General features: G+C 39.5%; 2 protein-coding genes across 4 annotated transcripts in view; one reads left to right on the top strand and one right to left on the bottom strand.

Moving 5' to 3' along the window:
• Window positions 1–691: 691 nt before the first annotated feature.
• LOC121872612 (neurotrophin 1-like) lies at window positions 692–17,616 on the bottom strand. Of its 2 annotated transcripts, XM_042375496.1 has the most exons (8): window positions 17,450–17,616; window positions 16,569–16,719; window positions 10,331–10,393; window positions 7,996–8,070; window positions 7,633–7,732; window positions 6,108–6,227; window positions 4,452–4,586; window positions 692–2,288 (listed from the first exon to the last, which is right to left on the bottom strand). In XM_042375496.1, exons 1-8 carry the CDS (start codon window positions 17,450–17,452, stop codon window positions 2,108–2,110), a joined length of 828 nt encoding a protein of 275 aa, XP_042231430.1. In that variant the 5' UTR covers window positions 17,453–17,616; the 3' UTR covers window positions 692–2,107. The 2 variants fall into 2 exon arrangements, with proteins under 2 accessions (XP_042231430.1, XP_042231431.1); XM_042375497.1 differs by lacking the exon at window positions 10,331–10,393.
• LOC121872611 overlaps window positions 2,183–18,256 on the top strand; it is a 34,237-nt gene continuing 18,163 nt past the window's right edge. The window contains exons 1-2 of one of the 2 annotated variants that reach the window (XM_042375494.1): window positions 2,183–2,327; window positions 11,644–11,814. The gene's annotated coding sequence lies outside the window, so the exon portion shown is untranslated. Of the gene's footprint in view, window positions 2,328–11,600; window positions 11,815–18,256 lie in introns of those variants that run through there. The other variant, XM_042375495.1, reaches the window with a different exon arrangement.

The following is an 18,256-nucleotide window of genomic DNA, read 5'->3' as shown; positions in this document are numbered from 1 at the left end:
TAGATGGACACAAGTGATCTGTGAGTTGATGCACACAATATATTTGATGTTTTAAGTGTTTGTTTAAATTTTACGATAAAAATCTGGCCAAACAAATTTCTAACAAAATTTGTTAAGACAAGAAAAAAACTGTTTGGGCAAGAAAATGTTAAAAGTCACTTTCACAGGACAAGTAAATGTTCCACTTAATCTGCACCTATGTAAGTGAGTAGAGTTGCCAGCATGTGAGTAACTGAAGTTTTTTGGAGTATAGCGGAAGATTTTACCGGTGATTTTAGTACACTATACTCAGTACATTTTTAGCATTCTTATATGTTCAGAAAAAGGGAAAGTAAAAGAGTAAAGATTCACAATTTTTATTGAAGGGTTACATAGTGATAGTAGTGTGCAATGACACAATTGTTCCAAGCTGACAGTTGTCATAAGTAATTAATGAGTTACTGGAATATTTTTTTCACTCAGAAGATATTGTACTGGTATTGTACAATGTATTGAATATTCATTTAGTGAAACTGTCATCCCTCAAAATTTGGTTCACCACTCATATCAAATCAACAAACTCACTTGGGTTAATACTACAGTATTCTAAGATTGCTTAGTGTGCTAATCCACTAAATGTCAGTGTACTGAAGAGATATATATATATATATATATATATATATATATATATATATATATATAAATAATCATCTTGTTGAATAGATGTGGCAAATGAACCAGTAAACATGAACTGTGTATGAGTAGTAGGATAAAGTTGTCATCAACTAGTTCATTTGATTTTTTAACACACTTCAAGAACAGCCAATTTAAAAATGAATTGTGAGTGACCAATCATGTCCTTGTGGAAGCTAATCTTCCACTTCAGAGATTTTGGGGATAATACAGAGCAATTTGGTGTCTTATAATCGTGTTTGACCATGACCTGACACACCTAAGGAAAATATTCATGCTGAACATGAATACAGCAAGTATTGTACCACATATAAACAGACAGATATACCATAGAAATTAGTAATACAGTGATGAGCTTTCACAGTCTAGGTTGTAAAAAAAGGTGCACTAATACAGTATATAAGGACTAGGTAACTAATCAGAAAGTATGCCTGGATTACATTTCTAAAACCTACAACTTCTTCATAGGAACAATTTTAATAAGCACACAGGAAGTAGGAACCTTAGTTAAGATGCACGTAACAGAATTATAATTAAGTGATATTCACTGTCATTAAGTTTGACTACATCACTTGTTGAGAAACACTGTTACCGAAAGAAAGTACAGCTCAAGTATTATACAGTACTGTACTGTAATTGCATTAACCTATGCTAGAAATCCCCAGTAACCACCACGTGCCCTCATGAAAAAATGAAGATATACTGTAGTATCTGGAAAGTGTCATCAATCACAGAAATAATGCCTCAGGGTGTTTGAGCTTTCATTAGATTCAATATGTTAGAGTATGACACAATGTCTGAGCTTTGATCACTACCAATGTGTTAAAGTAAGTGTGTCACAGGTCTTTTTAGAAACCAGGAACATACTTAAAATTCTTTGACTCAAAGAGCACTATGTAAGTGCTGTGTGAAAGCTCTCGGCACAGAACAGATCCTAACTTGAAGCTTGTAATAATCAACAAAATTGGGGATAAGTGTAGTATGGATTAACTATAGAAAATTTTTGCCAACATAGTGGCAGTAAGTAAAAGCTCAGCCCAGCAACATGCAGAATACATTCTATAAAAACTTACAAATAATACTCCCAAAATTACCGGTAGCAAGTGGGCAAGACAAAAAATAAGACTTGAAAATTTTTAGTTATAGTCTCTGCTGTCCTCCGGAAAAAGAAAAAAAATTCTACTGAACCTTAGGAATATTGAACCTTAACTTCCCACCCACACAGAATGAAAAATGACTGCACTTCATCCATTATTTAATATTTAGTACTGTACTCTTAAAATTAACAAAACCTTGTTTCTGAAATTCCAGATGGTTTTAAAAGTAGGGTATCTTGATAGAATCTTTATATGTTAGGAGATGAAAATCTTTAATTTTTCAAATTATTTTCCTGCCACTAATTTTCTGGAATAATTCTTGTTCAGCTGCTCGCGTTTTAGTAATAGGTAAAGTCCTCGACGAAACAAGAACAGGCGGTGGGGATGGGGAAGACATCCACCACAGGCTTGATGGAGGGATGGTAGGGGTCAACACACAGCAGGCGCACATAGCTGAACCTCTGAGCACATCTTGACTTGTAGCACGGAGGCAGGTACTCGCATCGCTTTCCTCCATATCTAGTCACCCACATGCACCATGGACATGATTACATTGAGGTAAGGGAAGAAATATGATACTTGTAAGAATTTCATGACATACAGTAAGAACTAAAAAATTTTATTTTATGCCCACAATGACCAAGTACAGTGACCCCTCGTTTAACGAACACCTCGGTTACCGTAATTTCGATTAACGAACTGCCTTCCATAAGGATCTTCAATTCGGTTAACGAAAAAAAATTCGGTTAACGAAGTTCTTACGAACCGACCTCAACATGTTTTCGCTTGCACTGACCGGGCAACCAGCTTTAGTATCAGTCCGCCAATACATTAATCGGTTCTAGGGCTTAAATTCCTTACTATTTTAGTAAATATCAAGAAGTTTATACTATTCAATAATTTTAAAAGTTGAATATTCAATTTTTTAGTCATTTTAACAATTATTGAACATAATTGAAGGTAAAGTGACTAGTTTAATGCACGGCATCCAGCCTCTTAACACAGCAAACAGGAGTTAGTCTCTCTCTGTTTTCACTGGAGGTAACATCTTGCTTGAGACTCTCTTCAACTAAATGCTTTTTTTCTGTTTCCAAGCAAATTATTGGTCATTTTGAAATATATTTTACATATTGACAATATATAATGCAGTGCAGTGTTGATTTAAAGAAAATAATCTTGAATTACACCAGAGAGCTAAAATTTTATGGGTGAAATGCCGCCATGGGGTGACTTCTCTTCCACCCCAATGCCTTCTCTTCTTCCTTCTCCTCCACCCCCATTCTAAATCCCATCATCATCATCATCATCATCATCATCATCATCATCATCATCCAGGAGCCTTCTACATACACACCTCAAAGTAAGTGAACTTTTCTTCCATTTTTGTTGAATTTAGGAAATTTTCGGTGAGCTGGAACCAATTACCCAAAACCCATTGAAACAATGGTTTCGGTAAACGAACGACCTTCTGGAACGGATTGAGTTCATTAACGGAGGGGTCACTGTACTGTACAGTAGTAGTATTACCTTATCTGAAACTGTTGCTAGAAATAACGGGTATTTCTTTTTAAGAATAGTATGACAGTAGATATTTCTCTTACATCTAAGAAAACACTAGTGAGCAAACCTGAAGTTCCCTCTGATGTCTTGATTTTTGTTTGTCTTTATGATGACGTTTATAATTTATACACATTGGATTGTTTTTGTTAAAGGAGAACAAAACCTTCAATAACCAAAATGCATTTCTGAATAGTCATTATTGTACCTGTACAGTAGTTCATTATGTAATTAGTGTTATTATACTTCATTTTCATGTATATAAATTATATACATTTATACAGTGTACTGTACTACTGTATATACAGTACAGGCATCCCCCTGAGTTCTAGAATGGATGCATTTTTTAAAAATTGTTGAACGTAAAAATCCATAACACAAAACCTATCTTCCTTTTGAAACCCATCGATGCAATTGGAGATGTGCCTATGTATTTTTTTTTCTTGGGGGGGCAAAAGGCAATTAAAAGTTACAAATAAACCTTTTAAGAAGTAATAAAGAAAAGTTTTAATAATTAATGATATAATATAACATTCATTCATAAAAGACTTCAATTTAACTCAACAGAAATGCATGACAACAGACACTCAGAGGGAAAAGATTTAAAGAATCCTTGTGAAACGCATGTGACTGTGAGGGTCTACATATTGCCAGAAACCCCACAAACTGGTAAAACAATTTGAACCAAAAGATTATACAGTACTGTATATGAAAAAGGAGTTTTAGGAACCTAGAGAGTGTTAGGGTGACACGTTATATACAGTACTCGCAGAAGCTAATAAGTCTGGCAGTGTGGGTAAGCCGTGTTCCTAATGCTTGCTACAAACAAGGGTGTTATAAACTCCATAAAAAGTATTTAAGTATTTTTTAAATACTCATTGATGTGTAGAAAAATGGGAAAATTATCCTTATTTCCTTAAGGGTGAATTTTTTTTAAATATCCCAATTTTTATGGTAATAATTTACAAAATACTGACAAGAAAATTTCTGTAACCCTAATGTTCTTAACACAAGTAAAGTTTAAATGGAGTTCCCCAAATGTATATTAGAAAATGACAAGTTTTGCTGTTATCATATTTTGCTTGATGATGGGAGGGAATGTGAAGATGAGTGGTGGTGCCTCACCTGCATATCTCAGTGCGGATGGTCTGGGGAAACTTGTCAGTGTTGAGGATGGCCAGCCATTCTCCCCTCACGTTCTGTGCCCAGCCAGGTCTCACGTACTGCACGGAGCTCTCACACACAAAGTGCCCATCATTTCTGTATGATGACGGTCAGGCGAGAATGTGATTATTATCATTTAAGTCTTCCATGAAAAGTACCAGCACTGTAGATCAGCTGGTCAAAAGATGATTTTGACAGGGCAGTCTTCACGGTCTTATTTTGATGTTTGAAATATGTACAGTACAGATAAAAAAAAGCTTAAATGAGATCATACTACAGTATATTATCTCTTGATATTTAAAGGTACAGATGTATTCATTTCTCATTAGGTTTATGGAATTTATTCTTAGTTTGGGGTTACCAATGTCTTCACCTTATTTTGTCATGTCTGTGGCCTGGATGAAGATCTGGTTTACCTGCCATAGTTTATGGATCCTTGCTATACACCACGAAATTAATAAGTTTAAAGTTCAATGGGACAGCAAACACCTCATGTTGTAGGTCAGGGAGTGGTGGGTAACCTGTACAGTGTGTACTGTTATTGTAACTACTTCAGTTGGGCTCAGTACTGTTGCCAAAGGTGTAAGTCACTTGCACTATAATTTTGTCATGCATGTAGTGTTGCCATAATTGTAGTCTACTTTTGTCATGCTTATGTTTCCTTACCTGAAAGTTGATATATTGTATGGGACAGCATTTCATGCATGTACTCTTTACTATATCTGTAGCAATGCCATGTCTGACATTTATTATACATGTACTTGTACTTTTGACATATATGACAGTTGTCACACCTGTAATGTTGCTATACTTGACACAATATCTACTTTTGTATATCCGACAGTTGGCATACATGTATTGTTTACCATATCTGTAGTGTTGTTATATCTGACAGTTGCCATACCTAGTGTTGCTATACCTCACAGTTGCCATATCTGTAGTGTTGCTATATCTATTGGTTGCCATATGAAGTGTTGCTATCCCTGACAATTGTAATATATGTAGTGATGGTATATCTGACAGTTTCCATACCTAGTGTTGATATACCTGACAATTGCCATACCAGGAGTGTTGGCATGCCCATCTTTTTGATATACTCAACAGCTGCCATACATTTAATGCTGTCAAACTTTTACTTTTACTTTTTACTTTTATTCTCTTCACCACTGATCGGCTCGTTAGCCGCTTGGGCGATCGGTCACGTCTCTGTTACGCAGTGTTGGCAAGTACTGGGCATGCACCGGCTCCTAAATGTACCTGAACCAGCTCCAGTGTTGGTCAAGTCTTGTCTTGAAAGAGCTCACACTGACAGTTGCCATGCCTGTAGTGTTGTTATACCCAACAGCTGCTGTACATGTAGTGTGATACCTGACAGTTGCCATACATGTAGTGTTGTTTTACCTTATAATTGTCATATTTGTAGTGTTGCTATACCTGACAGTTGCCATACCTGACAGTTGCCATACCTGACAGTTATTATACCTGGCAGTGTTGTTATACATGTAGTGCTGTTATTTGCAGCAGTTGCCATACCTGTCATGTTATACCTGACAATTGCCATATCTGGAGTGTTGCTATACCTGCCAATAGTGTTGCCACACCTGACATTTGTCATACCTGTAGTGGAGGGTGGCATTGTCATAGTAGACAATGTCGTTGGTGTGGAAGCGGTATAGGTTGCTGTAGATGTGGCGGATGTCATTGTAGAAACGATCACTGATAGCGTTGACCTTGTCCCTGTGAAGTGATGAGACATGGCTGAAAATGGAGGTGAGAGGCACAAGGAAAACACTTGAGAGATGCTGAGAAGTGAAAGACACGACTGGTAGATGCTGAGAGGTGAAGGTGAGAAACACAAGGGAGATGCATGCAGCAACTGAATGATCCTGAAACTTGAGATATGACTGAGAGATATACACAGCATGGCTGAGAGACATCAGAAGAGACCATCAAGAAGAAAATAAAACACGGTGAAACTAAACAGTGAAACATACAAAATATATACCAGTACACACGAGTTAAGGAAATGTAAATATTGAAACACACACACACTACATATAAGGTAGAATATATATTTACCAAACTTTTATTTTTTTTACTTTTATCCTCTTTGCCACTGATTGACTCGTTAGCTACTTGGGCGGTCGGTTAAGCAGGAGCGTCCCAGCATAAAACCGTGTTGGCAATCCTTTACAAGGTTATTTCGTAGATGTTCCATCATGGCATCTCTTATAATGCCTTCAAGTACTTTACATACTATGCTGGTCAGGCTCACTGATCTATAATTATTCGTGGAGTGACGATCGCCCTTCTTGAAAATAGGACTCACATTAGCCATTTTCCGTTCACTGGGGACCTTTTGCTCATCCAGACATTTACAGAACAGGATCTTCAGGGGCTCGGCAAGCTCGTTGCACAACTCTCTTAGCACTGGGATGCACCATGTCAGGGCCGGGACTCTTATGAACCTTTAGCTCTGACAAAGGGCACAGGTAAAATCATACAAGAGAAAAGGTAGACCTAAGAGTTTACGTTATAACTTGATGAACAGAGTAAGTCCTGGTCACCTACTTGATGACAGACACACAGATCGTTAAATATAGTTATGTAGGTAGATAGATGGATGGATAGATAGATAAGACATAAGTACACTGGGAGATATATAGATAGATAGGTATGAATAGATAAATACTGTTCATAGATTGGATAGATAGATAAAGATAGACATAGATGAGATAAGATGGATAGAATGGTACTAGCAGCGTTTAGGAAGGTACTGTACTCAAGTGGGGCTGAATTACTCACACTCATAGTAGGTTAAAAAGTTCTCATAACGGATAAGGAAGTATTCAGCCAGTACTCAGCGGGTAGGAAGTATACTCATTGTGGATAAGGAAGTGCTCACAGCAGGGAGAGAAGTACTCATAGCTGATAAAGAAGTACTCAGCAGGTAGGAAAGCAATCACAGCAGGAAAGGAAATGCTCAGAGCAAATAGAAAAGTACTTAACATGTAGGTAAGTACAGTTCTCAAAGCAGGTAGGGAAGTGCTCAAAGTGGGTATGTAGTACTCAGGAAGATACAACGGGAAGGCAAGTGTTCACAGCAGCGAAGGAAGTACTCAACATACAGGGAGGAACTTACAGCGGGTAGTTATTGTCATAGAGGCAGTAGGTGCCTGAGCCAGCACAGACAGGGCGGGGACCCCTCACGTTGCCAGGAACCAAAGGGTTGTGAAGCACATCTGTGGAAAATTCCCACAAAAAAGATTATTACTTGCATGTTAACTATTTTTACAAAATGAAAGCATAGGATTGCAGACTAAGACAATGAATAAGATAAGACTAAATTATAAGATTACTGGATAAAAACTAGGGTTGCAGACTAACACACATACATTTTAAGTGCTTTTGTGTAATAATCAGATAAGTTCATTGAAGAAACACTACATTAATGGTAATTAATATTAAATAATTAGGGAATATTTACGTGTGGTAATTACTATACCTGGAATAGGTGGTGAGGCTACGGGCACACCTAGGCCTAGAGACACGCCCACAGGTCCAGGGATGACTCCAAGAGCTGCTCAGAGGAGGAAATGATATTGGAACTTACGTCATGACGTCATCTTTCTCATGTCATAAGCATTGGTCATAAGTGGTGGCGTCATTCATTAGTTGTCTGTCAGAATTACAGTCCTTGGAAACTGTCATAAGTTCTATATTGTAGGTGACTGTTTAATGGTCCACAACCGTTTTTTATTATCTTAGCTGGTACAGTGTCGTTATTTGTGGCTACAGTATTGTACTGTGTGGGCAAGTTGATATAACTTCAGATACATTGTTCTTGTTGCAATAGTGTCGCTGCCCGGTAGTGTTCCTCATCACCTCCAGCCTAGGTGAGTCACGTCCGAGGCGGACGGGTGTTAAAAAACCCTTACGTTTGTCATATCTCACTTTTAGTATGAATCTTTTTGTTTTGTTAATCTAGTTTTAGGTTCTACTAAAATGTGTTGTGAAATCCTTTAGTAATTTAGTGTTCAGTTTATAACCAAGATAAATATTTCAAGTTTTAATAATTCAGAAAATAATAGACAAAATAAATTTAAAGTTTTCAAGTTATGATGTATAAATTTTTATATGATGAGTCCGTAAGCCACGACCCGATCCAGAGGTAAAAAAACTGTTGCCATCTGTTAGGTTGTTATTGGCCAGTCCTCAAGTCTTCTGACGTCACAAAGAACACAGGAAGATAGAACACAACACATACAGTCCAATTTCTTGTATACATTTACGGTACTCTCAGGACACAGAAGTGGTGGAAGGAAGTTATAAGTGAGTGTGAGGGAGGGAGGCACTATCTACTGACGTCTGGGGGAGGGAGGCACTATCTACTGACGTCTGGGGGAGGGAGGCACTATCTACTGACGTCTGGGGGAGGGAGGCACTATCTACTGACGTCTGGGGGAGGGAGGCACTATCTACTGACGTCTGGAGGTACTGACGTCTGGGGGAGGGAGGCACTATCTACTGACGTCTGGGGGAGAAGGCACTATCTACACGACGTCTGGGAGGGAGGCACTATCTACTGACGTCTGGGGAGGGGCACTATCTACTGACGTCTGGGGGAGGAGGCACTATCTACTGACGTCTGGGGGAGGAGCACTATCTACTGACGTCCGGGAGGGAGGCACTATCTACTGACGTCTGGGGAGGGAAGGCGGGACTATCTACTGAAGTCTGGGGAGGGAGGGACTATTCTGACGTCTACTCTACTGACGTCTGGGGAGGAGGCACTATCTACTGACGTCTGGGGGAGGAGGCACGATCTACTGACGTCTGGGGTAGGGAGAGTACTGAAGTCTGGGGGAGGGAGGCACTATCTACTGACGTCTGGGGAGGGAGGCACCATCTACTGACGTCTACTGACGTCTGGGGAGGAAGGCGGACTATCTACTGACGTCTGGGGAGGAAAGGCGGGACTATCTACTGACGTCTGGGGAGGAGGCACTATCTACTGAAGTCTGGGAAGGGAAGGCGGGACTATCTACTGACGTCTGGGGAGGGAGGCACTATACTGAAGTCTGGGAGGGAAGGCGGGACTATCGTCTGGGGAGGGAGGCACTATCTACTGAAGTCTGGGGGGGAGGCACTATCTACTGAAGTCTGGGGAGGGAGGCACTATCTACGTCTGGGAGGACTATCTACTGAAGTCTGGGGAGGGAGGGACTATCTACTGACGTCTGGGGGAGGGAAGGGGACTATCTACTGGGGAGGGAAGGCGGGGTCTGGGGAGGGAGGGACTATCTACTGACGTCTGGGGAGGGAGGGACTATCTACTGACGTCTGGAGGAGGGAGGGACTATCTACTGAAGTCTGGGGAGGGAGGGACTATCTACTGACGTCTGGGGGAGGGAGGGACTATCTACTGACGTCTGGAGGAGGGAGGACTATCTACTGAAGTCTGGGGGGAGGAGGAACTATCTATACTGACGTCTGGGGCAGGGAGGGACTATCTACTGACGTCTGGGGAGGGAGGACTATCTACTGACGTCTGGGGGAGGGAGGGACTATCTACTGACGTCTGGGGGAGGGAGGGACTATCTACTGACGTCTGAGGGAGGGAGGGAACTTGTACTTACGTTTGAAAGATGGAAGAAGGGAACTTGTACTTTTGCCTGAGGGAGGGAAGAAGGGAACTTGTACTTATGCCTGAGGGAGGGAAGAAGGGAACTTGTACTTATGCCTGAGGGAGGGAAGAAGGGAACTTGTACTTACGCCTGAAGGAGGGAAGAAGGGAACTTGTATTTACGATTACGCCTGAAGGAGGGAACATTACTTACATCCCAGGTAGCGTTCTGGCAGGAAGGGAAGGATCTTGCTGGACCTCAACAGTGGCTCCCGGTCTGTGTTGGGGGTGGCGGGAAACGCAGAGAACAGAACATTGAAGACATGATAAAATTTTATTCTACAGATATTCCTACACGTGTTGCATATAGCTGTTGATAGTTGCAGGTGTTATGCATTCGTGTTTCGTTGAGGTGGGTGTTAGCAGGTGCGTGACGTGTGTGATGTTTACGAGTGTGAAAGTGCGCGAGTGACTGTTGGTGGTGGTGTCTGTGCCAGTGCTGCTTGGAAGAGTAAGTTTTCAATGAGGTATGGGAGAGTTTTCAAGTTTTCTTTTAAGTTTGGGAGTTTAATTTTTCTATAAAGTTTTATGGTGCATGAGATGTTAATTTTATTCTGTACTTGACCTAATTCTCTTTATTGTTACAGATAAAACACTATTATATGTTAATGAGACCAGAACAGTTTTTTATCAGAAAGTAAAATCTTAATATAAACAAACTGTGTGTCAGTATCTCGTCGTGACCATGACGTGACGCTTTCGATCGGTAGGTATTCATTTACAGTACACGGTACATGGGATTACCGTTAGACATTGATAAACATGTTTTGCTGAATATATATATATATATATATATATATATATATATATATATATATATATATATATATATATATATATATATATATATATATATATATATATATATATATATACCATCTATCTATCAGTTCCTGAAGGTGTAAATATGCAATGAACTGATTGCCTTAACCTAAAACACAAAAAATTAATAAAAAAATTGGAGTAAGTCACACTGGGACTGCCTTAACTAGTTGTTTACCTAGAACCGGTCAGGAGACAATGAAGTGATCACATGAAGATTAGACAGATCAACCTAAAACTCCTTACGTTTACCGGGGGGGGGGGGGTTAACTTAGGTTAGCATTAGAATGTTTAATATACTACAATAAGTTGGGGTGACTTATCTTCAGGTGATCTCAATTACTGTATACAATAAAATATTTTCCTAAAAATCTGTACGTAACTCATATCTGGTGGTTAGTGAAAATACTTCCTTATGAAAGGTTCGCAGACTTTTTTTAGTGTTAATTTTGAAGAATTATATATATATATATATATATATATATATATATATATATATATATATATATATATAATTTTTTTTAAGCGCAATTCTTACATCTTCATTTACGAGGAATATTTATCGATTTATCGAAGGCATATAAATACATGAGAATTTAAACCCTGGGGCCTGGATAATAGTTTCCTTTTCCCTCTTTGTTCCAGTGAGAGTGAAAATGGGTCCTATATGCACGACTGCCCGTTTGGTACACAAGGAGGCAGCATGGCCGGTACTGCACTTGACCGCTTTCACTTCCCCAAGTTGTAAACTTAGGTACCCATCTACAGCTAGGTGAACTGGGAGTGGCCGGATCAAACCACCCATCCATGAAACAGGTGAGCGTTGTATCCGGTCGACCATAAGAGAAATTTATCTTCAACATTTATCAAAAGTTTAAATTTGGTGTGACTGAACGAGGTGTAGGACATAAGAGATGAGGGAGGGGATGACAATAACAAGTTGCTGAGTGGAGGAGGAACATCTTCAGGAACCTGGGAGGGAAACTGGTCATGTTATATGCCAGGGAGGAAGTAACGAACACAGGAAAGACCACAACATTGTAAACATTCAGAGTACATAAACCCAAACCAACAAAGTCGTTATTAATATAAAATGTTATTAAGTATATAGCATAATGGATAAATAAGTCGATTGGCACAGTATAAGAAAACGTTGACCATCTGTTTGGAACGTTATGGCAGGTTCACTTTGATCACATATATCAACATGTTTCTACTCTTTTAATCTTTGCGATTTATATTATTTAGTAGGACTATTTTATTTATATTTTGAGTCTCTAGCTAACTTAAAGGTGTTAGTAAATGAGGGTGCAGTGTGTCAGTAGTTCCAGAAGCTCGTAATGGCACATCTCGCAGTCCTTAACAGTCTAATTATGTCATCTGATCCACCAACATTTTGTAACATCAGAGACATAAACGACTACAACAGCAAATTATCAGGATTTTTTTTCTTGGGAGTAACAACACGTGTCAGGGGATGATGATGATAATGATGATAATGATGATGGTGATGGTGATAAGTAGGTCGTTGAAGTCTTCCCCTGCAGGTAGAGAATTAACCACCTTCACGCTACCTATAGGATTAGGCCATTGGTTAGTTAGGGTAAATAATCTTCCGGTGAATTAAGCTGAAGGTGCTTAATCTTCGTATTATCCACAAAAAAAATAAATAAATAAATGTAGTTTACAGTTTTCACCAGAGTTCTACGCAGATCTTTCTTTCAAGTCGCTTGTGTCTTCCGTGAAACTTTCTAAAAGGAAACATAAATTTTATAGATACATGATATTTATTTCCACACACACAAGCTGACATATTTTACCGATGGCACTTATGTTGACCCGCACCAGCCTCCGGGATGACCAGTCCAACCTTGCAGAAATTATCGGACCAAAATATTCATCGCAACAAAAACATCAAGGACTGTAAAAGTAAAGGTATAGGAGCTTTGACACACTTAACAGAATCAGAAGCTATATACACGGAGTTAAACCCGTCCACTGCTTAGTAGTCAACTGCCGCCAAGTGGAACGGAGATAATGAATATAAACAAGACGAGAGTGTAGGTTTAAGACGTCCTCCCGGATATAAACATCTGACAGATTTGCCGGCTAGCCTTGGTCAAATTGCCTTACAGTTTACCATTGTTGTATATCTGTACTGTCTCGCTACACAGGAGAATGTACTCGTATATACTCCCACGGCCTACGTGCACTGTACTCGTATACCTACATTGTCTATTATTCATGTTGTACTGTATAACTGCATTGTTTACTGTATATACATGCCTATCCAACTGAAAACCTGTATGACAATTTTACTGAATAAATATTGTAATTATTATTCATAGCTTGTGAAGTTATGATGAAGCGACGTTTTAGCTGTGGACAAAACAACCATATTAAGGTTGCCAACCTTCTGAATACAGAGAAACAGAAAGTTGGAGCTATGGGCAGGTGAAAAGAAAGGCTGAGACATAACTTCCCTCGCGATGAAAGTAATTCTAAGAGAGTGAAAACCATTGTGTTGAGGTTTGGGAGGGGGGGGTGAGAAGGGGTCAACACAATGGCAGGAGGAAGTTACACAAGAAAATGTGAACGAGAGCGAGAGTCCTGATGCTTTGCGGTTTTGTGTTGTCTACACCACTATGACCATCCTACTATCCAATGACCACACAATGTTGTAGCAGTTTTCCAATGCTTAAGGCGCCCACAGAGAGACTATAAATAAAACTGCCATTCAAAATTCCTGCCGTAAATTTACTTGCCTCATGTAAAGAAAACATCTACAATTCAATACGAAGACCGACAAGCCTCGCATCTACACGTACCGTATAATATACGGTGCGTGTAGAGGCGAGGCTCTATATCAAGTGACAATTCTCGGTTATCATCGCGGTAGTGTATAGACAAATAGCAGATCTGATATCATGGGTAGCAGTGTTATTAGATGCTAAAAAAAAAACTTCTAAATTGATACCAGTCTCTTAAGCAGTGAATTAGATGAAGTAGTCTCCGAGACACACTTAATTATGTTTGACGCGTCTCGACCATCGGAAGTGTAGTCGTTTGTTGACATTAACATCTGACGTCAGAGACAAGTCCTTCAGGAAACAAGTGACATTGTTCTTAAAAATACCTATACTGTCATTGTTTCTTGTGAATTCTTGTGATAAAACATATATACTTTAACTTATCTGACATCCCCATCGTTTTCTCGGAGTTAAAACAAGGAATCCTAAGTTGAAGGTAAATATGAAGACAATAATGAAGAGGACAAGATAGCAGTTACCGAAAGTTCTCTTCATTGTCACCGAAAATATGATTTTTTTTTTCTTAAAACTAATTATGGATAACGGAATTTTGTGAGTTCACAATCCCCCTTTTCACTTGATTGTTATTCATGATGAAATGTAATAATATTGTTGTGGAATACTTGATGTTGTGTAAGTGTTGTTCCTTTGTATACCTCGTTTAATGCAGTATTATAACACTTGGCGCTTTTACCTCGCATTCCCTTCCATCTGGGTGTTGAGTGCAGGAGCTCCACTAACTCTAGGGTGTGTTTATCTAGTAGTGTATCCTTATATTTATTAATCCCGAAAACCAAACTACATAAAAGTTCAGTCACACGCCAGGGATAAAGGAAATGAAGTCGGTAAATCAAAGGTGGATTAAAGATTATTTATAGGATCGCCTTTGTGTTACCGTGGCCACACTGTTAATGGCTGGTCGTCAGCAATGGTGTCAGTGACTTTGACTCTACACTGACACATAATGGTGATTGGTTTATACCCTCGCTATACTGTAGCAAAAGCAATGAGATGATTGCAGCCTCATACTTCGATAACGGGTCTTCAACTGTTCATTATCTTTATTTCCTCCACGATTGACGTCACAACAGGCCTAATAATTTTAACTTCTCTTCACTTGTCAACATCAAGATGTTAAATGTGACTCTTTTTAGCACATTGACGTTAGCCTCACGCAGGTGACCGACTTAATAAACATCCAAAAAAAATTGGTGTTGCCAAATGGTCGCTGTAGAGGTAGGTAGTAGTTTCAGAATGATGGCCTCTGTAGCCGTGATCACTACTGTACAGTATATACTGGGAGTATTATAAGATGGCGATAGGTATAGATCCACGACCACCCTAGCTACCTATAATAATCAGAAGGGCGGGAGGTGGTGTTCCCAGGAGAGCCCAGCCACGGGAAATAGTATGGCGTGAGTCAAGTGTCACATCTAAACAAACGGTACTTGATTTAATATGTTTCAGGGTGAGCCCCGCTCGGTTCTCTTCTCAACTGCAGAACACTTAAAAATAATTGATAAGGTTTTGAATATAGCCGCTTCCTTTGTCTTGAGTCTGACTGGGTTGATCTTAAAACATCTTCATTGTTGGTGCTTTGTGCTTGCTATATTAATTCTACTTGGACCCTAATCATCATTTTCAATAATTCCCCTCAGAATCTTATGTTCGTGCTACATGAACTAGCTATGCATTGTAATATTAATCTGTAGGGTCGCAGCCTTAAAAGTGATTTAACGGAAGGCTGCTATAGACGAAATGTGATTTAGAATAAGTAGAAATATGGTGCATTATTCCGGTGTCCAAAGTTCAATTTTCTAGCTATCATTTTTGGGGTAGGACTCCAAATAAAACAAACCGATTGAATTTTTAAGAATAAGGATACATGAATAAAAAAAAGTACACAAACATCGTTAAATTTCTCATGTGTGGTGCTAAATATAAGTTGTCACAGCAAGGAAGTAGTTGCACTGTTTTAAGCGAGAAATAATATTGGCTGATCACCTTTCACAAAAAAAAATGAATCTATATATTTTGTAGTGCCACCTGAGTGGTATATGACGCCAGACTCTTGCCGGAAACTGACTTGTAAATATTTAAAACTCGAAGATTTGTGTGTGTGTGTGTGTGTTAATTGTCGCCTGTGGTTGTGTTGTTTCAAAGTAAACAAGTGTAACAGAAACATATGTCATATTGTCTTTAGTAGCGAGAGAAGATGGCAGGACACTACTTTACCAACAACCTCCCTGTATCACTCCTCCCCCACACCCGGTAGTTCCTCATGAATCTTGAGTGACATGAACATTCCAATAGACCGTTACATCAGAGAAAATCTTAGTATTCTTACATAAAACGACGGGGAACAGGGGTTAGACGCCTCAAATTAACTCTACACAGACACTAACTCTTGAAATTATATGATTATTTAGCTATAGGAGTTAATACATCTTGCGCAGTGTGAACAATTAACGTTTTTATTTTTTAATCCAAAGTTAACCGGGATATTCAATTACAATTAGTGCCCATGCATCTGGGTGTTGGTGGTACAGTGTAAGGCGAGTATCTCACCGTTGGCCCAAGAGTCATGTGAGCCTATACCAAACATCACAGGTTTCCTCCTGTACTGTACTAGAACGGCAAATAAGTGATGAAATAAATAAACTTATACATGACCAGTATCTACCAACAGTACGTAACTCTGACCTGCAGTCGAAGACAAGCAAGTGAAGCGTAAACGTGGGGGTGTACTGTATGACTAACCTTTCTTGACCTCGTCGTCGGTAGTGTGGTCTGACAGGGCATCGGCCTGCCTGGGTCTGGGGTATACTGGAGGGTCATATTTAGGTGTGCTGGCCTCGGGGTCCCCTTGAGTCACCACCACACACGCAGCTATCATCACCACCACAAGCACCTGACACACAGAAAGAGTATGTGACATTGCATCTAGAGATGACATATACAGTATGTCTATTAGTGGTGTAGGTCTCAAGACCGGTCTCGATTTTGGACAGCCATGGTCTAGTATTTTTGCTTGAGACCTTTCGAGGCCACTAATTGATTAGTTTAGTCTTCAGGTTTGCTGGAAGGAAGTATTCAACTGGTTCAGTCATAGTCAGGTTGGGGATATACCGTACTTCACCCCAGGTCACTATCAAGACTGCTAATTCGGTTCCTGAGTGAGTGGTCACAATAAATTTTCTTAGTCAATCCAAGTTAGGTTAGATTATTATTACAATATGATGCATTTATAATTCAGTGTGCTTTATAACCCACTTTTAACACTCATGGGGCCCTGGGCAAAAACCTCTGCTGGTGGGCCTCTCACCGTTGAACTCCTCCCAAGGACCGGCCCGACTAGACATAATCGTACAGTACACATATTATAAATAAATGGTGAAATTGTAATTTCATTGAATAGAGCAGACAAGATGATAATTGTCAAGTTTGAGTGAACTTACATATCACGCTACACCTCATACTTAAATTTCCCCCTTTTGGAGTTTCTCGCGGTTTTGAATACAGTACGTCAGTTTATCAAACATTAATTAAAAGGGGCACCGTTAATTATACACGTATAATAAATAAATAAAGACTGAAGATCAAAATAAGAACTCTAAAACTCATTTGAAAATATATCTCACCATGTTGAATTTTGGTTTATGTATTAATTGGTTGTTCCGTGTAGGTAGTCACTATTATAGCTGCTGGTCCCGCACACTTAATCTTCAAAAATCTTCGCTCCTGCAGTCGTCCGTCGCACCTCTACTCCTTATCAGCTCTCAGACCCTACTGCCGCTGAAGCCTCCGAGGTTTCCATAAATCCTCGGCCGCCGTGTACAAGAAACAAAGTGGCGGGGGGCACTTTTGTAATGTTTCGCTTCGTCGCCATCTTTGCTCGGTGCCGCCCTTCATTGTTGTTGTAGTTCAGGCGGGAAATGGCGAACAAGAGGAGCCTCGGCGGACAGAGGGGCGATACATGCCTCACAAATTGTTTTCTGCAGAGGCCCATCTCCTGTGCTTTTGTTAAAACGGTAGCAAAAATAAATCCTTCAATTGTCAGACTTCCTGCTGCCTGTTGGACATATCCTCAATGTTTAACTTGGAGATTTAAAAAAGCTTAACATTCTCCAACGAGTAAGAATTCGACGAATCATTTTTCTTCCAATTAATTTCCTGGGCGTCAACTACCAAGGTCATTTCGGCCGGGATCATTCATATCCTTTAAATAACTGTAGGTTTATTTTCCTTATTGGTATTTGGAAATGCGTCAAGTTATTTACTTAAGCAAATTATAAATATGGCAGCCAAAACTGAGGACAAAATTGGACTGACACTCGATCAAAACTAATGCGTTGCCTGTCCCCCCCCAACTAATATAAGGGAGTCCCAACTATGTGTCGATACTACCCACGTCAACGCTACACCCTCATGACCAGGGGTCAAAGCTG

This window comes from Homarus americanus, unplaced genomic scaffold (genome assembly GCF_018991925.1).
Source record: "Homarus americanus isolate GMGI-L3 unplaced genomic scaffold, GMGI_Hamer_2.0 scaffold39155, whole genome shotgun sequence".
NCBI classification, from domain to species: Eukaryota; Metazoa; Arthropoda; class Malacostraca; order Decapoda; family Nephropidae; genus Homarus; species Homarus americanus.
The sequence above is the reverse complement of the archived record's forward strand: the minus strand, read 5'-3'. Positions and strand labels throughout refer to the sequence as shown.

Coding starts and splice junctions, on each gene's coding strand:
- LOC121872612 (XM_042375496.1), bottom strand. Junction 10,394..16,568: donor CGACGACGAGGTCAAGAAAG/GTTAGTCATACA, acceptor CCCCCAACACAG/ACCGGGAGCCACTGTTGAGG. Junction 2,289..4,451: donor ATCCGCACTGAGATATGCAG/GTGAGGCACCAC, acceptor GTGGGTGACTAG/ATATGGAGGAAAGCGATGCG.